General features: G+C 42.5%; 1 protein-coding gene and 1 long non-coding RNA gene across 5 annotated transcripts in view; one reads left to right on the forward strand and one right to left on the reverse strand.

The window, feature by feature from the left end:
- The window catches only part of sema3fa (sema domain, immunoglobulin domain (Ig), short basic domain, secreted, (semaphorin) 3Fa), a 47,586-nt gene that overhangs the window by 17,947 nt on the left and 12,272 nt on the right, over nt 1-17,367 (reverse strand). For all 4 annotated transcript variants that reach the window (XM_044347753.1, XM_044347752.1, XM_044347751.1 and 1 more), the window contains exons 3-4: nt 600-760; nt 449-511 (exon numbers count right to left, since the gene is read on the reverse strand). In XM_044347753.1, the coding sequence (XP_044203688.1) occupies nt 449-511; nt 600-760 (224 nt within the window). The remainder of the gene's footprint in view (nt 1-448; nt 512-599; nt 761-17,367) is intronic.
- LOC122980057 lies at nt 2,900-4,353 on the forward strand. Its single transcript, XR_006402982.1, has 3 exons — nt 2,900-3,244; nt 3,346-3,717; nt 3,938-4,353. It is a non-coding gene; the product is annotated as an uncharacterized LOC122980057 (long non-coding RNA).

Raw genomic sequence — 17,367 nt, forward strand, 5'->3', positions numbered from 1 at the left:
GAAGCATGAAAATGTCTTCCATTGACCCCAGTGTCATATTCAAATCTCAAGTGTTGCCAAAAAGCCGTACTCATGATTTTGCACCAGGGTATCACAGGATAAAATGATGTTTAAATGTGCAGCAGGTCAGTTGTGTTTTTAATGAATGATAGGAATCTGTGGAGAGCTAATGAACTATATGCAAACTTGCATTAAAATCTTTAATACAGTTGCAAGATTACAAGCATAGAACTGTGAATGAACCTTTATCACAGCAGACATTTTTTTGTCATACTAGGAAAAGCACAGGTGGAACTATTACCATTAACGATGTCTCTGTTGTATTCAAGTGTCCCAGTGAGCCAGCATGCACAGTACCAGGACCGTGACAAATAATTTTCTCTGGAATGGATCAACTAATCATTTCAGCTCTACTTTAACTTTCATATTATGTTCTTTGAATACTTACATTGGTGTCTTTTCCTGATAAGACACATTCAGTCTTCCTCTGGGGGGCAACAGGCCAGTGGATCTGACAGGGAGAGAGATCAACAAGCTGGTTAGATGCAGAACTTGTGTTGAGCTCATCCAGCTTAATGTTTGTGCGTGACATTTCTTACTATCAGTGGCTCCTTGTTGATGTCATGCAGATCCAGAGACAGGATGTAATCTTTGCTGCCCACATACATGCGGTCGTGGTCCTCATCCATGCGAAGGATCCGATAGTCGGTCGAGTTCAGCAAAAAGGAGAAGTGATGAGCAGTTCCGGTAGACTTTAACTCTGTAAAGAAGCAAAAAGACTGGGAAATAAATGGTTTTGTTCAAGCTGTGTGGATAATACTGTAGTAGAAAACCACACAATGAAACTGGGAAACACAAACCACAGACGTGGTCACAGGAGATGTGCGTAGGCTGCTCTTTTTTGGCACAGAGATGCCCTTTGGTTTGCCAAGGTTGTTTTCTTACTTTCCTTTTCTAGAGTTGATCTTCTCTCCATTTACTTTACAAATCTGTACCACCCCCCATGCACGTGTGCACACATACACAGTCACACACACATAATGCTAATGATGATGGCATGATGCTAATGATGTGCCTCAGACTCTCCTAAATTAATTTAAAAAAAGCTGTTAATTCCTTTTTTTTTCTCTCTACAGCAAACTTAATTCATAGAGTACATTTACGACAAAGGATGCAATACAACATATCTCACATAAAGATGAAAAATGCACATAAAAGACAGATGCAAGAAATAGAAACCTTTAAAACATAGTCGAAAGGATTTTTTCTTTAAATTAACAGCAAATAAATAAAAAAATACTGTTTTTGATGACTGTAGGCAGCGAACAAGCATAAAAACTTGCAAAGAGGTAGGAGCAGTTTGACGGTTATGCAGAGTAGACTTTATTCCATAAGCTGACGTTTCTTCAGAGCTTAAAGACTAAACCAAATCACATCATACATATAAAGCTTCTGAGGATGTGCAAGCCACTTCAGTGCAAAAACAACAACTACAATGAATAAAATCTTACACGGTTCTATAAACACTATAGTAAGGACAGCTCATATATTCCTCAACCCTACACAGTATAATCTAAGGTCGACTTCCCACTGAGAAACCAACACAGCCGTGAAAACAAATTTTTATTTAATGAGGGACAATGATTAACTTGAATATAAAGAGCAAAACTCAATATTAGTGCAAGTAAAAAGTGAGAGAGCTCTCTTGAGCTCTTCTCTTTTGTTTATCCTATGTAGTCCTTATCTGCCTGGACAGCCGGGTGAGGGCATGCTGGATGCTGCTATTTGGCACATTTTCAGTTGAATCTTCTCTTTATGATTATGACAGTTGATATAGTTAATATAATTTTACTGTATTTGACAAAATCAGGGAGACATACATCACTCATTGCTGTGTGGCCGCTGTAAAGAGTCAACAAAACTCTAAATGACCCTTCATTTTGGCTAGTTTTCCACACTGGGTCGCTCTATGCCGGACTGTGACTGGTATCCTGAGCTGCAGTGACATAATGCTGACTCTTTACAGAAAGCTAGCTCTGTGCCAAAAAAGAGCAGCAGGGACCACACTGACCACTCCCTGGCTTAGTGTCTTATCATATCACACATAACACTGCAACATCCATCCCTCCGTATCACCGTTAAAACTATTCTGGAATAAAAAACTGCTCTCAAATGGCTCACATACTGCTCTGGGCAAACCCACTGGTGTGTGAGTGTGAGTATAAGTTACAACCGGGGTGTGAGAGGAGATAAGTGGAGATCTGGTGTACGGAAAACAGCTTTTTCTCCCGGTCCTCCCATTACCTCCCGAGCTGTTAGTGAATCTGATAGGAGGTCTCACTCTTTCTATTGCTCCTTTTCAAACTACGCTTGGGAAAGTGGAGCTTGAGAAAGTTGAGCCTGCACTTGTGCCGTTCTATTTGCAGAGAAAACCACCAGAGGACCAGATAGAGGACCTGTTCATGTTCTACTTCAATGAGACCAGACAAACGCCCCTACTGTTCTCTGTAGCCAAGTCTGAGACTCACTGATGATGAATAAGACCCCCTACAACAGCTATAACTACCTTCCTTGACCGGGAGGATGCAGAACGTCTTGTTACTTTACTTGAAATAAAAGACAGCACAACATCTTCCACCTGCAAAGAACATGTTGAAATACTGACATGAATCCTCTGCCAGGAAGCTTTTCAGCTGCTGGTGCGCTGGGATCCTTCAGGAACTGTGAAATGCTCCCGTCATGGTGCAGCATCACAGCATGAAGTGAGGTGGATAAGGTAGTAAATAGGAAGAGACATGGCTGTCACCCAAGTAATTCTCAGAAGTTGCTTCCAAACACATATGCTTTAATACATGTGTTCTCAATCTCATGTACAGATTTATAGTAGTCCTCAGCGTTTATTGACTTTCAGTGGAATTGTATCGTGGCAACCATATCTTGTTATTGTTTAACAAAATATTCTGTCCTATCAAAAGTAATGAGTGCAACCAAATGTTTGACTAAAAAATAAGAAAATTACTTTTTGTCTTTCTGTTTGCTTAACTGCATTGAAGATCAATTTTAATTTATAATAGTTTACAATGTAGCAGCATTGTTGGTGGTGATGTTCATCATTCAAATTGCCTTAACGCACAAGGGACTGAAGTGATAAATGGAAGAAGAAGGAGCAGCCACAGTGAGCAAGTGTTAGATGAAGAGCTGCAGGCGACAGGCTGCACATCTCCAACTCCTCAGCACGTTTACTGTAAGAAAACTTCTCACACAGTGTGCAGCATTTAATCAAATTGCAGATGACATGATGAAGAAAATCTTAGGGATTATAACTTTAATTGATATTGATTTCAGGCATATCTCCTATTGCATGTAAAGTGAGGACATATAGCTGCAGGTGGTGACAGCAACCTGATGATGAATCACCAGCCCACTTGACACCCCATGTTAAGCATCTACACACACACACACACACACACACATCTCAAAACAGTACATCTCCACTCTTCCTATCCTCCATCACGGCTCGTTTTCCATCCTTGTCTGGTTGTCAACTGCACATTCAGCCAGCTCGCTGCTTCGACAGGCCCAGCAGTCGAACGATACCGGAGCTTCAGGGACACCAGCTGACATCCCATATTTATCACCTCTGCACTCAGATTCACACTCAGGGGCATCTGAACGGGAGCCCGCTGGAGCTGACTGGCTGTCACAAGTCCGACGGAGGTTAGGTCACCGCAAAGTTCAACGACAGTGGAGAGACAGACAGACGAGACAGGAAGACAGACAGATAACCTACAACATTACAAATAAACATCAATCAAAACACATTATCGGTTAACAACAACTGACTTCAAGTGTCTGACAGCCTGTCATTTTTCTCCCTCTCTTCTAGTGTCCTGTCAGTGTTACTTTCTGGATCACTAATTTTATCCTTATCTCACAGGGGCCACATGGATCATGAAAACCCAAAACCAGCAGGACATGAAGACCAAAGGATTGACAACTCTCTATCAAAATTGAATGCTAACAAACACACGTTCGAGTTCTAAATTATGTTGGAATAAATTGTGTGAGACACTCCAAATTTGCAAGCTGGGAATTATATACAATTGCGGTTTGGACATCTTTTAATCATTAAACAGCTATCTTAAAACACACAGCTAACTGAGACAACACTGACACAAACGGTTTTTGGTTGTTTCTGATAAATAATTATATGAAAAGGAAGAAAAAGAAACCATCTTTTCATGGAAGTCTGCATATTTCTGATAACTAATTGTATTGTACTGGTAATCACAGGAACAAGGCCTGCCTAAAGCGTAAAAACAGTCACAGGGGGATGCATGTATGCACATGCTTAGCTTACAAGTGCCAACCAGAACTGGATGTCACATTGTACTCATTCCAGAGCACATTTCACATCCAAACCTACATAAAGACTAGATGTCCCTTCAGCTAAAATACAAAGACACTAAAAAAGGTTCATCTTGCCATCTGAATCTGTGAAAATCAAGTGCAGATCTTACAGTCAGGGGAAATATTACATCTTTGCGAGAGGAGACATGCGAAAACAGATTTTCTTTGAAATAATGCCTGTAGCGTGGTGAGATAAGGACTAAGGTATGATAACAGTCCACCTCAAAGCACTCATACGCTGTATCGTCAGCACAAATTCGTCTTCTCGGAAACATTCCTGTCTGTTGCAGCTCAGCCTTTATAGCCCATGCCTCTGAAGCCAAGAAAAATGTTACAAAACAAAATACAGCCTTGACATCATGTTAAGCTGTTGAATTTACAACCAACTGGTAAATTCAGCAATGATAGGGCGCAAGTGTCTGACTATAAAGACCACAGGATCTGGTGTGTATCACAGAGTTTCCCAGCAAGATCTTTGTAATCATTACCAGACACGCAGGCAGACAGAGCTAAACGCTTTCCTTTCTCATGTGCGCATGTGGAATGGTCTTTAGTTTGGTGCCCTTGGTAAAGATCCTTTTTGTTGGAGAAAACCCAATCTGTTCCTATTACTCTCCCACAATGTGAATGACATCTGCTGGTAAACTGAGCCTGTAGTCTGTCCACCTGCTGATGTGATCCCTCTGCACTGTGGTCACTCTCTGCTCTGTTCTGTATCCGAGGTATGTAGCTCATTGGCCAGGCTTTGCAACATGGTGTGGTTTTCCTTGGTCACCCTCAAAGGCATATAAGTGACCCCTATTTTGTATGTGTAAGGAGACAACGAAAGACGCAGCTCCCAGACACCGCTAGCACTTCTTTTCATGTCACTATCAGCCTAGCAAATCTCCCCCTTGCTTCCCCTGCCCTGCAACTGCCCGCCAGAGTGTGTACTGTATGTGTGTGTTTGGTTGAAAGACAAACGGGGGGTTTGAGGGAAGCAGGTAGCAAAAAATCCCACATACCTGCCCAGGCATCCCCGGCATGTTGTCTGAAATCCCCCGATCTACTCATGTTCACATTCTCATAAAGTAGAGGTGTGGCCTCACCTTGCTGCAGCTTGTCTGCAGTCGTGCGTGCACGGATGTGTCCCTAAATGGATTTCCTTTATCAAGTGAAGGACACATGTGTTTATATTGAGACTGTCCTCACCAGAAAAAGGACAGTCAGACGCTCAATACTGACCTATATTTGTGTTTTCCTGACAAGTTTCCCCAATGGCTCTGCAATCAACAATGTTTCTTTGTAGCACAAGTAACATAGGCCTAATGTTGTTATACTATTGCAAAACCACTTAGGAAGGAGGTCAGGGTAAATGGTTGGGTCAATAAAGCATATGACTTTGAAATTGGAGACTGTGATTATGGTCTGTCTCCTAACAACAGTCAACATTGGTTTCTTTCAAAGAATTGGAGTTAGATGAGAATAAGAATAGCACTCTCATGTCTGGACCGTAATGTTGAAGCTCCTGCCAGCAGTTGTTTAGCTTCGCTTAGCATAAAGACAGGATACAATGGGAAACAGCTATCCAGGCTCTAACAAAATACTATCTCCAAAGCTCACAAATAAACATGTTATATCTATCTTATATCTTACCTATGGACAGAGCCAGGCTACCTGATTTAACGTTTCTAGTCTTTGTGCTTAGCTAAGCAAACTTGCTGCTGGTTGTATCTTCACATATACAGACATGAAAGTGGTATTGATCTTCTAATCTACTGTAACTCTCGGCAAGAAAGCAGGATTTTACGTGGTCTACACAGAGGTGGCAGATCAGAAAATACTCATGAGTCTTCTTTGAAATGGTCGCATGGGTTGTTTTGGAAGGCATTATTAAAATGTTCTGTCATTTCCGTATAAGGACCTCTTGATTTCTCTGTGTTCTGTAAATGCATACAAAGATTAAAAGCACATGTGTGTTCAGTGCAAATGCCAAGTGTGTGTTGAATATCTGAGGCCGGTGTATCTTTGTAAGTGTTAGTGTACAGGACAGAGAGGTCATCGTGGATATCAGAGGGGCTGAACAGCAACGGGAAGCCTTATCAGCCCAACCTGTCGCAGCTTTGTGTTTGCCTCCGTTCAGCACCTCATAATCAGGCTCTCACTAGGGCCAGGACTATTGACTCAGAACACATGTCACTGGAGCTGATTGCTGCTTACCTGCGCCTGTCAAGGAGAAATAATTGGCACCAGATTACGTCTTATCTCTGAGCTTCCGGATGCTGTCACTCAGATGCTCTTCACGCTTGTCTGCCACTGATACACTGTGTATGTGTGTGTGTGTGTACATAGAAATAGAAGTAGAGCTCTCTGATCCTCACATCAAATCAGGGACACCTGTCTTCCACCGCACAAATCAAGAGCAGAGAAAGATTGATTTAAGTAGTGAGTTCACTTCCTGAGTGGAAACGAAGAGATTATAACAAATCTATTTCTGCTGTTTCGGATGACAGGAAAGGTTAATTAAAGCACGAGGGAGTTGAGGAGGATCGCTGGCTCAACTGACAGGAAAGGTCATTTAGTTTCCTTATTCCTCTGTCTCTGGTCTGCAAACCCAACCTTCATTAAGTTCCCATTATACTGTACATATAGCAATCAGAACAGGATACAAGGAGATTAAGTGCAGCAAGAACAATACTTTTCTGCTGGCTTTCCATCCTTTATAAAAAATGATTAACAATAAGGACTTATTATTCTTCATTTTCAACTTTCAGTAACAAATTATGAAAACTATTCTTAATTTTTGTGCATGCCACTTTGGATAGATATTCAAAATAAGACCCAGCATACACCGATGCAGTGTGACTGACTAGGCGTTCATGCTTTTCTTTCAACACACACTGCCATGGACAGCTGCCCTAAATGGCCTTGCAGGGCCGCAGGTGAAAGGTTAGAGGTCATGAGGGGTCTGAAGGTGAAAGCTCATCCTGGCCCCTTTACACACTTCAGCATAATCAGGAGCTAAGCCGGGTCAGGAGACAGAAGGGTGGTCATGAGGATACTGGGGAGAGATGTTTGAGGAGAGCAGGGAGAGAAGAGAAAATGCACTTCCTAAGAAAGGACGATGTTGCAGTTGCAGCTGTTTAAAAAAAAAGAAAGTCTAAACAGTTGAGATACATTCACTGTTGACTCTTCATAATCCTGTTTTCTGCTCTGTTACACATAACCAAGTGTAGTGGGATATGTTCATAAAAATTCATAAAATGTATATAATTTATCCAAGCATACTGAAAAAAAAGTTGGATTTTCCGAGAAACATAAGAACGACATGGCCCTGCCTCTTAAGATATCAGTGCGCTCCTCTGCCTGACTCTTTTTCTCCTTTACACTAATCTTTGGATTTTGGAGAACATGAAAAACATGGGTTGGTACTTTATGTTGTTTACAAAACGCTCTATGCCAAGGCGCTGTCTGGGCCCGTGGCTGGCTGTTGTAAGCACAAGTGTTTATGTGTATGTCTGGAACTGGGGTCATGCAGATGCTGCAAGCCGCTGTAATGATGATGAAGCTGTGTTTGTTGTTGTAGCTGTGCTGTTGCTTGCAGCGGGCTGGTCAGGGCGGCGGCGGTGGTCAGTGGTGACAACGCAGGTTAGAAGGATTATAGGAAGGGCTGAATAATGAGACAGAGCTAGTGTGAATGAATGAAAAATCCCTCCTCTCCCTCGCTGACCTCTGACCTGGCACTTAGAACAAACACTCTCCCTCTCTGTCAGCTGCACCAACACACACCCAGATGCACAATGGTTCCTCAGAGGGATCTGTTCATTTTTATTTATCGATTTCTCCTAATCCTCTCTTCGGATTGGGACCGTTAAAATTAGTCCCAAACAGAGCCAAGTTGTCGATGAATCAGTTTCTCCCCACTGATTCTAACCAGACCTGAACAAAGCTCAATTTTAAGCGTGCCCTCTTATTTGCTCGTGTATCAAGGTCATGGCCAGTGTGTTGCTAGCTGGGGGCAATGAGAGGGGGGTAATTAGGAGGTAAATTTAGAGAGACCATTAGCAGCAAGTGTTGACTCAGAGTCCACTGGGGACAACAGCCACCTCTACCCTCTCTGGGTGTTCCACTCTCCAGTCCAGCACTGAGAATCTACTAAATTCCCTGTGGTCATTTTTCACCCACAACAGCAAATGGTGTGGTAGAGGAGGGAGATTGGAGGGAGATTGGAGGGAGGAGTCCCAAGGGGAGAGGAGCCTGACAGCGAACCTAAGAACTTCCATTTATCAAAGCAGGCAGGAGAGAGCCATGGAAACTCTGAGTCGAACTCTGAGAGAGCTCCTCTATATAGCCAATACCGAGAGGCTGAGATCGCCTCTACTGCTTCTGGAGGGGCAAAAAACACTGCTCACAAAGGGTTCTCTAACTTGTATTCTAATCATGAGTTGGACAGAGGACAAAATACCCTTATTGTGTGCCCAAATACACACAAAACACTGATTGAGACCTCAGCTGCCAGCTTAGGTAGAGCAGGAGTGGAAAAAGAGACGAATGGAAGGCGTAATGAGCAAGCAAGATTAAGTGGTCAAGTGCTAATATACATACAGATAGCACATAAATATTCCTCTATTATAAACATCGCAATTCACAAGTTAAGCAGCACAGCACATACCTGAACTTAAGAAGTTATATGTAGAGTTTTTACTGCATCACTAGATCATCACTAACGATTAAAACATTACAGGACTGTTCTTTTGGCTTCTTTGGTTTGGAGGAATCTGGTAGTTGATGCATCAAAAGCTGCAAGGAAAACTCAGACACTGAGATGCTGCTGGAGGTGCAAAAAGCACAAAAGTTCATTCAGCAGATGTATGAAGTGGCTGGAAGAAGCAGTCCAGACCAGGCCTGTTAGGTTCAAGTTAAAGCAGTAATGGAAGGGAGTTTTGAGGAGTCTAATGGTCTTGGGGATGGAACTGTAACCTGATGGTACTGTTTTAGATGCTCTGGAAATCTTCTCTGAGATGGAATGGGGGCAAACTGTCCAAAGGAAGGAGGGAGTGTTAGTTATGCCTCTGCAGTGCTAATGCAGCATTAATGGTACGTACCCTGGACAGACTGTCCTCACAACGAAAACGACACGATCAGTAGAGCAAATGCACAAAAGTGACAAAAGCTCTTTAGCTGCTGTGGGAACTCTTTTCGTTGGGAGTAAAGGAGGAAACAGTGTGACATTGAAATCCACAAAGTTTGCAGAAGGACAAGGTCTAGGTTGATGGGTTGAACAACAGTGTGAACAGTGTTCAAGTGTTGAATGACATGGGAGAGTGCTGTTCATTCCCTGTTTCCTACTGACACTCATGACTGTTTCTTTTCACCATGACCATGGCTTAGGCTATGTTTCAAGGGTCCAATCCTCCAATTATTACTCATCCAGATAATGTTTAACAACATCTGATATTGCGATGTGTCTGCACTCAAAAAGCTCTCCAATGTTCAACAGGCCAAAACATTATCTTACATTTAGACATTTCAATCAGCCATTATTTTGGATGACAAAATAAAACATACTTATCTCTCAGTGAGGAGTGATGAGGAAACAAATATCTCAATATCAGTTATCATTTTCCTGTCCTGCATCAACCTCCTCAGACTGTTTGAACATTTCTGCCAGATTCTTCTGCAGATTCTTTAATGTTGTTTTCATGGCAGCTTTACCGATCTATCTTAAATCTCCCTCTCAACGCCCAGTTAATGCTGTTTTGATTCATCACCTTCGTCTTTCCTATGACACATTTCCTTTTCGTTGGCTTGTCTGATCCTGCCAGCATCTTCTACCCACTGTCTGCATACCAACCCATTGAGATAACACATGCCTTTTTCTGTTGGTTCCTTCGCTCCTTTCTTTAGCACCCAGCATGCCACAGGTGGAAGAACTAGGGTGATGGGGGAAAATGCATGCATGATGTGTGCAGTGATGATGTATTAAGCTATGACTGTCAGCCTCACACTTCATCCATTAAGTATTTCACTACAGCATGAAGAAAGAGGATTGTGAGAAGTGACATGTCTAATGAGATTCAACAATTATGGTTCCCACGAAACGCTGTTCGAGTTTTAAGCACATTTCGGAAAGTTAAAATAAAATGCTTGTGGTTGTGTGGTTCCATCAGTTAATGCGCAACATTACTCAAGAGGATGAGACATGATGACATATTAAAACCAGGTCCAATAACTGATAAATTATGGCGCTTCATTGCTGTTTCCCAGCTAAGATGGCATTTACTGTATGTTATTTTAATAAATGACTCTTGTGTCCGCTCAGACCGTGTGGTGTTTTTGTCCGCCACCCCAGACATGATGCTGAACTGAGGATGTTGCATATTATGCGTCCTAAGCTACCAGGCCACCTGAAGAGACCGGAATAACTTTTTTTGCCTTATCTTTTAGAATTTACGGTATTTCATGCAGATATTTTTAATAGCTGCAATGCAGATATTAAAAATGTGCATTAAAACAGATGGATGTAAATGTACTTCATGAGCTCAGCTGGTAGCCATTGTTCAATGCACTGCATTACTCAGGACATGCTTTTATGAGTCTTATCCTGAATCCAGCGTGAAATGAGATGGTCAATTAGAGGTCTTTAATGTGAATATAAACCTGCCCTTGGTCCCAAATAGCCAGCCAGGGCTGTCAGTCGAGCTCAGGGGTCACCAACATCTGTGAAGTTATCATACTACAAGCCACTAATGGGCGAGTGCCAGAAGCCCATCTGCCTCTGCACGGTCCACATAATACCACATGCCCTGCTGCTGCATACACCCTCTTGACCCCACGTTGCTGCTAGACAAAGACAGGGTTACCCCCGACCAGGTACGTGTCAGCGCAGACCCCGGGTCGAGTCTCGTGCACTAATGCCACATGACAGGCAGGGGACAACCGGATAATGCTTAACAATCAGGCGGCTGGTTGTTGAGCAGCGTGGCGTGGTCCTCAGATGGGGTGGCAGAGTCACGTCTGCAGTGAGAACCTGCTCATTTGTCTGACAGGCTTTGTGCTCAGTTAACTGCAAGTGGAAGCTTTGCCACAAAGACTGAGACAGGCATGCAAACCCACCAGACACCAATGTCCTTTTCAAACCAGCTCAATTTACCTCCTAAAGAAATATCCTTCCAATTTTTTTCTACAGTGTGTGCTGCTTTTTGAGGTGAAATGAAACCTTTGGAGAATATTTGTCTCAATACATAATTTCTGCTCTGACAAGTACTAAAGAGATATCAAATAAAATATATATATTTTGTCCAGTAGCTGCCACTACAAATCCTGGTTGACTGACACATGGACATCCTGTAGAAGATCAAGATTCTTCAAAACACACTGTCTCAAGAGAAGTTCTTTGCAAACAGATCAAACATAACATTCCTCTAGTAATCCATTCCATTAGTGGGCGGTTGTGCAGCAGTGAACCAACAGATCAATATGGCATTGACCTCAGCAGATGATTCTTAGGGTAATTACACTGGGAGCACAAACTCTGCCTTTCTCGTCTTTTAAGCTCTGCAACCACAAGCTTGCAGAAAAACAAATTAACCAGCAGCGTCCTCAGACAGTTTCTGAGTATATTCTCAAACAAAAACACACCGATATTCCCTTTACAAGTTATTACAGGTAACTCCTGAGCTGTTATTTCTTGGGAGCAGCCCAGGAACAATATTATGTTCACTTCTTATGGCCTGGGTGAGAGCAGCTTGAGCCCCACAAATGTTTCATTTCTTGGATTTGGGCCCGACACTAGTGCTGCTTACACTAAGTCTCCTCTATCACTGAATCCTTCCCAGAACAGGCCAAAACGAAGCAGCAGCTTTATTTGTGTGTCTATGAGACTGTTGTTCTGTATGTCTGCGATCCAGTAGTCGTCTCTTTAGTGATTCTTTGGAGGCTAGAATCTCACTGCTTCTTCTCATGACAACCATCTTTCTTTGTCTCCCTTTCAACAGTGACTGTTTTTATTTTTGTACATTTGCAAGCACGGGAGGGGCATCTAATACATCCTCAAATTAATATCCACACAAAAAACAGACACAAACACATTCACACACAGAGAGATTTGATCCAAACATTCAATGGAACACAGCAGGAAAGTTTGATGAGTGCTGTGGGAGGAGAAGAAAGTAGGAAGACCAACTGGTGAGAATTAGCTGACTGGATGCTGTGAGTGACAGAGCATCCATGTTAACGTGTCCATTTACTGTCTGTGTGTCTGCTTTGCTTTGGCATAAAATGGGAGGAGAAGAGTGGAGAAACAAAGTGGGGGACGATGACCGTCAGTCAAGGGCATTCATCTTTTCTTAGTAAAGAGTGGCTGTATGATGAATATGATAGTGGTGGGATGGGAGGGAGTTGAAGCGAAAGGGGAGAAGGGGCAGAAGTGGGGGAAGGGTGGCACAAAGGAATGTGGGAATGCTAAAGAACATTGTTATGGAAATAGTTGGGTTTGGGGACATATTTCTAAACTGTAAGGACAGTAAAAAAAAAAGAGAATATGAAGTCACATCCTTGTTCCAGTGATGCACAGATCTTGTAGCTTTCACAAGATGCCAAAATATTTCATTGCTTCTTTTTTTTTTTACTTTTGCAATTCTATCATCCCATGCCACCTGTCTTGTTTCTATGCCAGAGGGTCTCTCTGTGAAGATGATAATTTGACAAGGCGAAAGCCAAGCTCATCAGAGGTGTGAAGGAAGACATACATCACAAACAGGTGGCGCAATGAAGTGTAATCTCACAGGGCCACAGTCAACTTAGACCACCTTAGTGCCATCAGTTTTGGAGTAGGAAGTACAAAGTTCAGTACGTGACAAAAAGGAAAGTTGCATGTGATGATCTTTGCTAATATGAGAATGGCCTGAATTACTTAAAAATGAGTTGGCCTAACAGAAAATAATTACAGGCTAAAAACAACCATTTACATTCCAATAGGTTAAATATGTGCTTTGAAAGCAAAAAAAAAAAAGTCATTCAAGATGAAACATGTAGGCAGCCATTACATCTTTAATGGATAATGTGAATTGTCTGCTAAAGGCGGGCCCCGATCTTTCATCCAAGCCTGCAATTAAAGCAAAGCTACCCAAGGTCAGGCTGACTGACAGGCTGACAGACCTATAGATTACTGTCTGTCTGTGTAATCCACAGCCTTTTTACTCCCCTTGCTGACTGACATACTCACCCCTCCCATTTAAAAACACCAGCGCCTGTTGATTTGGCGGCTTTCATGTTTGATGGACAGATGGGACATCCTACCCTGTGACCCTGTGACCTTTTTCTCACCCTTGATCATAATGGTCACCGTGCAGTGTGCGGCTGTTTAGAGGCAGCCGGGAGAGGCTTTTGAATGGCTCTAGTTTGTCTCAAATTCATATTCATATTATTAGGACGTTAGTTTATAAGTTTCCCAAATTAAATTATTTCAAAATTACAATTCAGATGGTGAGTTTTTGCAGTCAAGAGAGACACAAGTGGCAAAACTAAGAGGAGAACCAGGAAGAGAGTAACAGATGGACAAATTCATACAAGTTAGCATGTCTGAACTACACAAACCACATCAAGGCCTCTGGTTCACATAAATGATGATGTCAGTATTGCACACCAATTAATTGTTCAGATTACAGGCTTTATCAATGACATGCAGCAAGTGGAACAAAACTCTGTGCGCCCAAATACCAACAGCAGATCAGAAAATGGTTGTGATTTCTCTGACATGTTATTGTTGGCAGTTCTGCTAAGTGAGATTTAATATGCACACAAATGGAGATAGACAAGCAATGTTGAAATGACCTTTCCAATGGGTACACAGTCATGATGCAACGCATTAATAATCATAGCGGTAGCGTCTCATAACCTGCCTATTACAGTAAGACTCAGCAAACCGTAGCTATTTAGCTTTAGGCTCACACGCACTGAATGCAACACATCTGTTCTCAAACCCCCAGGTGGGAGATGCTCAGACAGGTTTGACAAAAGAAAGTATTAGCTGGAAGTACCTGTTTTGATTGGAGAATGAGTGAGAGATGGCAAGATATAAAGAGAAATAGAGAGGAAGGCAAGAGTCTTATCAGTTGGGAGGAAGGCAACATGCGTGACAGTGGGAAATCTTGGTCACACAGTCCCTCCATACGTGCACACATGGGGTGTTGAAGAAGGCCGGTGATTGCACAGACACATGGAGGCTAAAAACGTTCTTATCTTACACTGTCATACCTTCTCATAAATCAGCGCTTAGCCATCCGTTCTGCACTGATAAGGCAACCAAACACAGACTGATCCACCCCAGGAATGGAGAGAGAGAGAGAGACTTTTCCTCTTTTATGAGTGGCCTCTCTAGCTCTCCCTCACACTCCCTTCCCTATCTTCGTTATCTGTTTTTCATTCATCAGATCTGAACAGCAGACAAGTTATTTTTTTCCCTGCTTGGAGCTTGTTTGTTTGCAGCCTGCCATATTTTCTCTTGTAGCTTTTCCAGCAGTCTGGTTATGATCATCTGAAGAACTTGTGAATCATTCGCAACATTCATACAAGAATGAGTTGGGAGTGTTGGGAAATGGTGTTTTTGTTGAATTAAAAGAAAATTTAGTTTAAAATGAATCTGCCAGGTAGATGTCACTGAACTGTGCCTACTGTGCTCTCGTGATACAAAAGAGCGTTCCAATGCTAATGTTTTTCATAGTCGAACCAAGAATCTCCACAGCTGCTTCCTTATCTTAACAGATTTTATGGACTTTTACGGATTGATGATGAAAATAGTCTCTGTGTTCGGGGAGATGCATAAGCCATCTTTCTCAGAGTTGGACTTTAAACTGATGTGATTCACATTCAGCAATGTGGGACAGTGTGGAAAGCAGCTAACATAGATCCATCAAAAGTGAAAAAAATACACTTTCCAACAACTCCCTGTATTATTTACATTTCTTGTGTAGGAGCAGTTACATATTTGGAGGTACAGTATTTAACTATATCATCAACAAAACCTGAGTAACTCCACACCTGATGTAGCTGGAAATGAATAAATGGTATATTGTCAAGAAGTAACTCAAACAGGGTAAATACTGTCAATATTTGTAAAACAAAATCAGTAAAAAGCTTGTGTTAGACTAATCTGTGGAACTATTGCATGTATTATTAACAAAATATTTGTAACTACAAAAACAATTTTAGTGAGAAATCAATTCAGTGAAACACTGAAGCGTGCAGTGCAGTGTAGCAACTGAAATAACTGTTCCTGTTGTTTTTATAGTCTAATTTGCTCGTAATGCATTGCAACGCTTTGTGACTAATTAATCATGCATAGTTGGTTTAATAGGACAGCATAATCTGGTCACAGTAGTGAAAAGGTAAATTTCACGCTGTGCACCAATCCAACATGTGAGTATCATGTGAGTGTTAAAAGCAAAAGCCATAGACTAATGAATTCCAAGCTTTTCATACTCTCTATGTGATTATACTTAAACAAAGCATTGTTTAGTTGGGAGATCTTCCCTATGTCAAAAGACATTTTTTTGTTTCCTCTGTCTGATTCTCAGCTGAGGCGACCACATTAAAACTACATCTGTCAGCCATGGAAAAAAGTTCGTGCCTCGGTGTTTGTGCCAGGATGTGCTGCTTCCTATAAGCTCTCAGAGGGGCTGCCTGTGGTCTTCCATCATTGTAGTGCGGCGAAAGCACATGGTCCAGAGGAGCACATCAATTCATCAAACATGAAATCCTACAGAACATGAAAGCCCAGGATCACAGCCAAGCTTTGAGTGATGACTGTTTCAGCATTTGTGCCAAGAGGAGGAAAAGTGAGAGATGAGAATGACGAGAGACAGAGAGAGAGAGAGAGAGAGAGAGAGAGAGCAGAGGGAGGTAAAGGATGGACAGAGATGCTTTGAGCGTTAATGCCATGCCAGTGTTGTATGCTACTACCCCTCTGCTTCCCCAGGGACATGAATGAAGTAAATGAATGATGGACCCAGCCCACACAAACGCCCCTCTTCTATTGAGACCAAGCAGTCCATTCATGGGGATGAGTGAGGCGTCGACACCAACAACAACAATAACAACAGCAACATAGGAGGCCCTTACTCCTATTTCTCATTCATACATATGTATGCAGTCACACAGACACACACATATGGCAAAGATACCATGGACAACACTGCCAACATACCATTAGGGACACCTAGAGAGGGTTCCTGAGAACAGGGCTGACTAACAAAGCTCGGAGGCAAAGGGGCGTGAACGGGGCAGGCATGGAGAAAATCTTGGCATCACGTCAATGCAACCGCCACAATGATTGGGGATGAGAGGCCATCTCCTCCTCTCCACAATCAGCACATTATCAGCCACGCAGGAAGCCCATCAGTGCATGAACCCAGAAAACAAGGCCTGGAAACCTCATGTTCCACCACATTCTGTCCTTCCTCCTCCACTCGACTCCTCTCTGTTGTTCCTCCAGGACCAGATGGGTTCAGGGGGTTCTCGCCCACACAGGGGTGATCTCACTCAGAGGTCTGACCTTCAAATTCAGGCATTACTTGCCTGAAGCCACAGCAGCTAATGGAACATGGGGAATACAAATCCGATTGAAGCGAGATCAATCTGACAAGGAGGGCTTTGCTATTTACCGAGCATTTAGATCTAAAACCTTGAAGGTGGGCTTTGTAATGATGTTAGCATCTGACTGGGGCTCAGTTTTCACCAATTAAGCATCCGGCAAAGAGACCGTATGCAGAGTGTATGAAAGTAAGAGAGGGCTGCAGCTAAAACATGAAATACAGCTCTGACAGGAGCAGGAGGACAAGAAGGAATGTTCCGGCTTTTTTAATCCAATAGTGAGACACAACTTCTGCAACCTCCCACAGGATCATGGTCAGGCTCAACCACAGGCCTCATTTCTCCTATAATCACATAGACAGCAACTTGGTGCACATCCAACGTATA

Source organism: Thunnus albacares, chromosome 4 (genome assembly GCF_914725855.1).
Source record: "Thunnus albacares chromosome 4, fThuAlb1.1, whole genome shotgun sequence".
Taxonomy (NCBI): Eukaryota; Metazoa; Chordata; class Actinopteri; order Scombriformes; family Scombridae; genus Thunnus; species Thunnus albacares.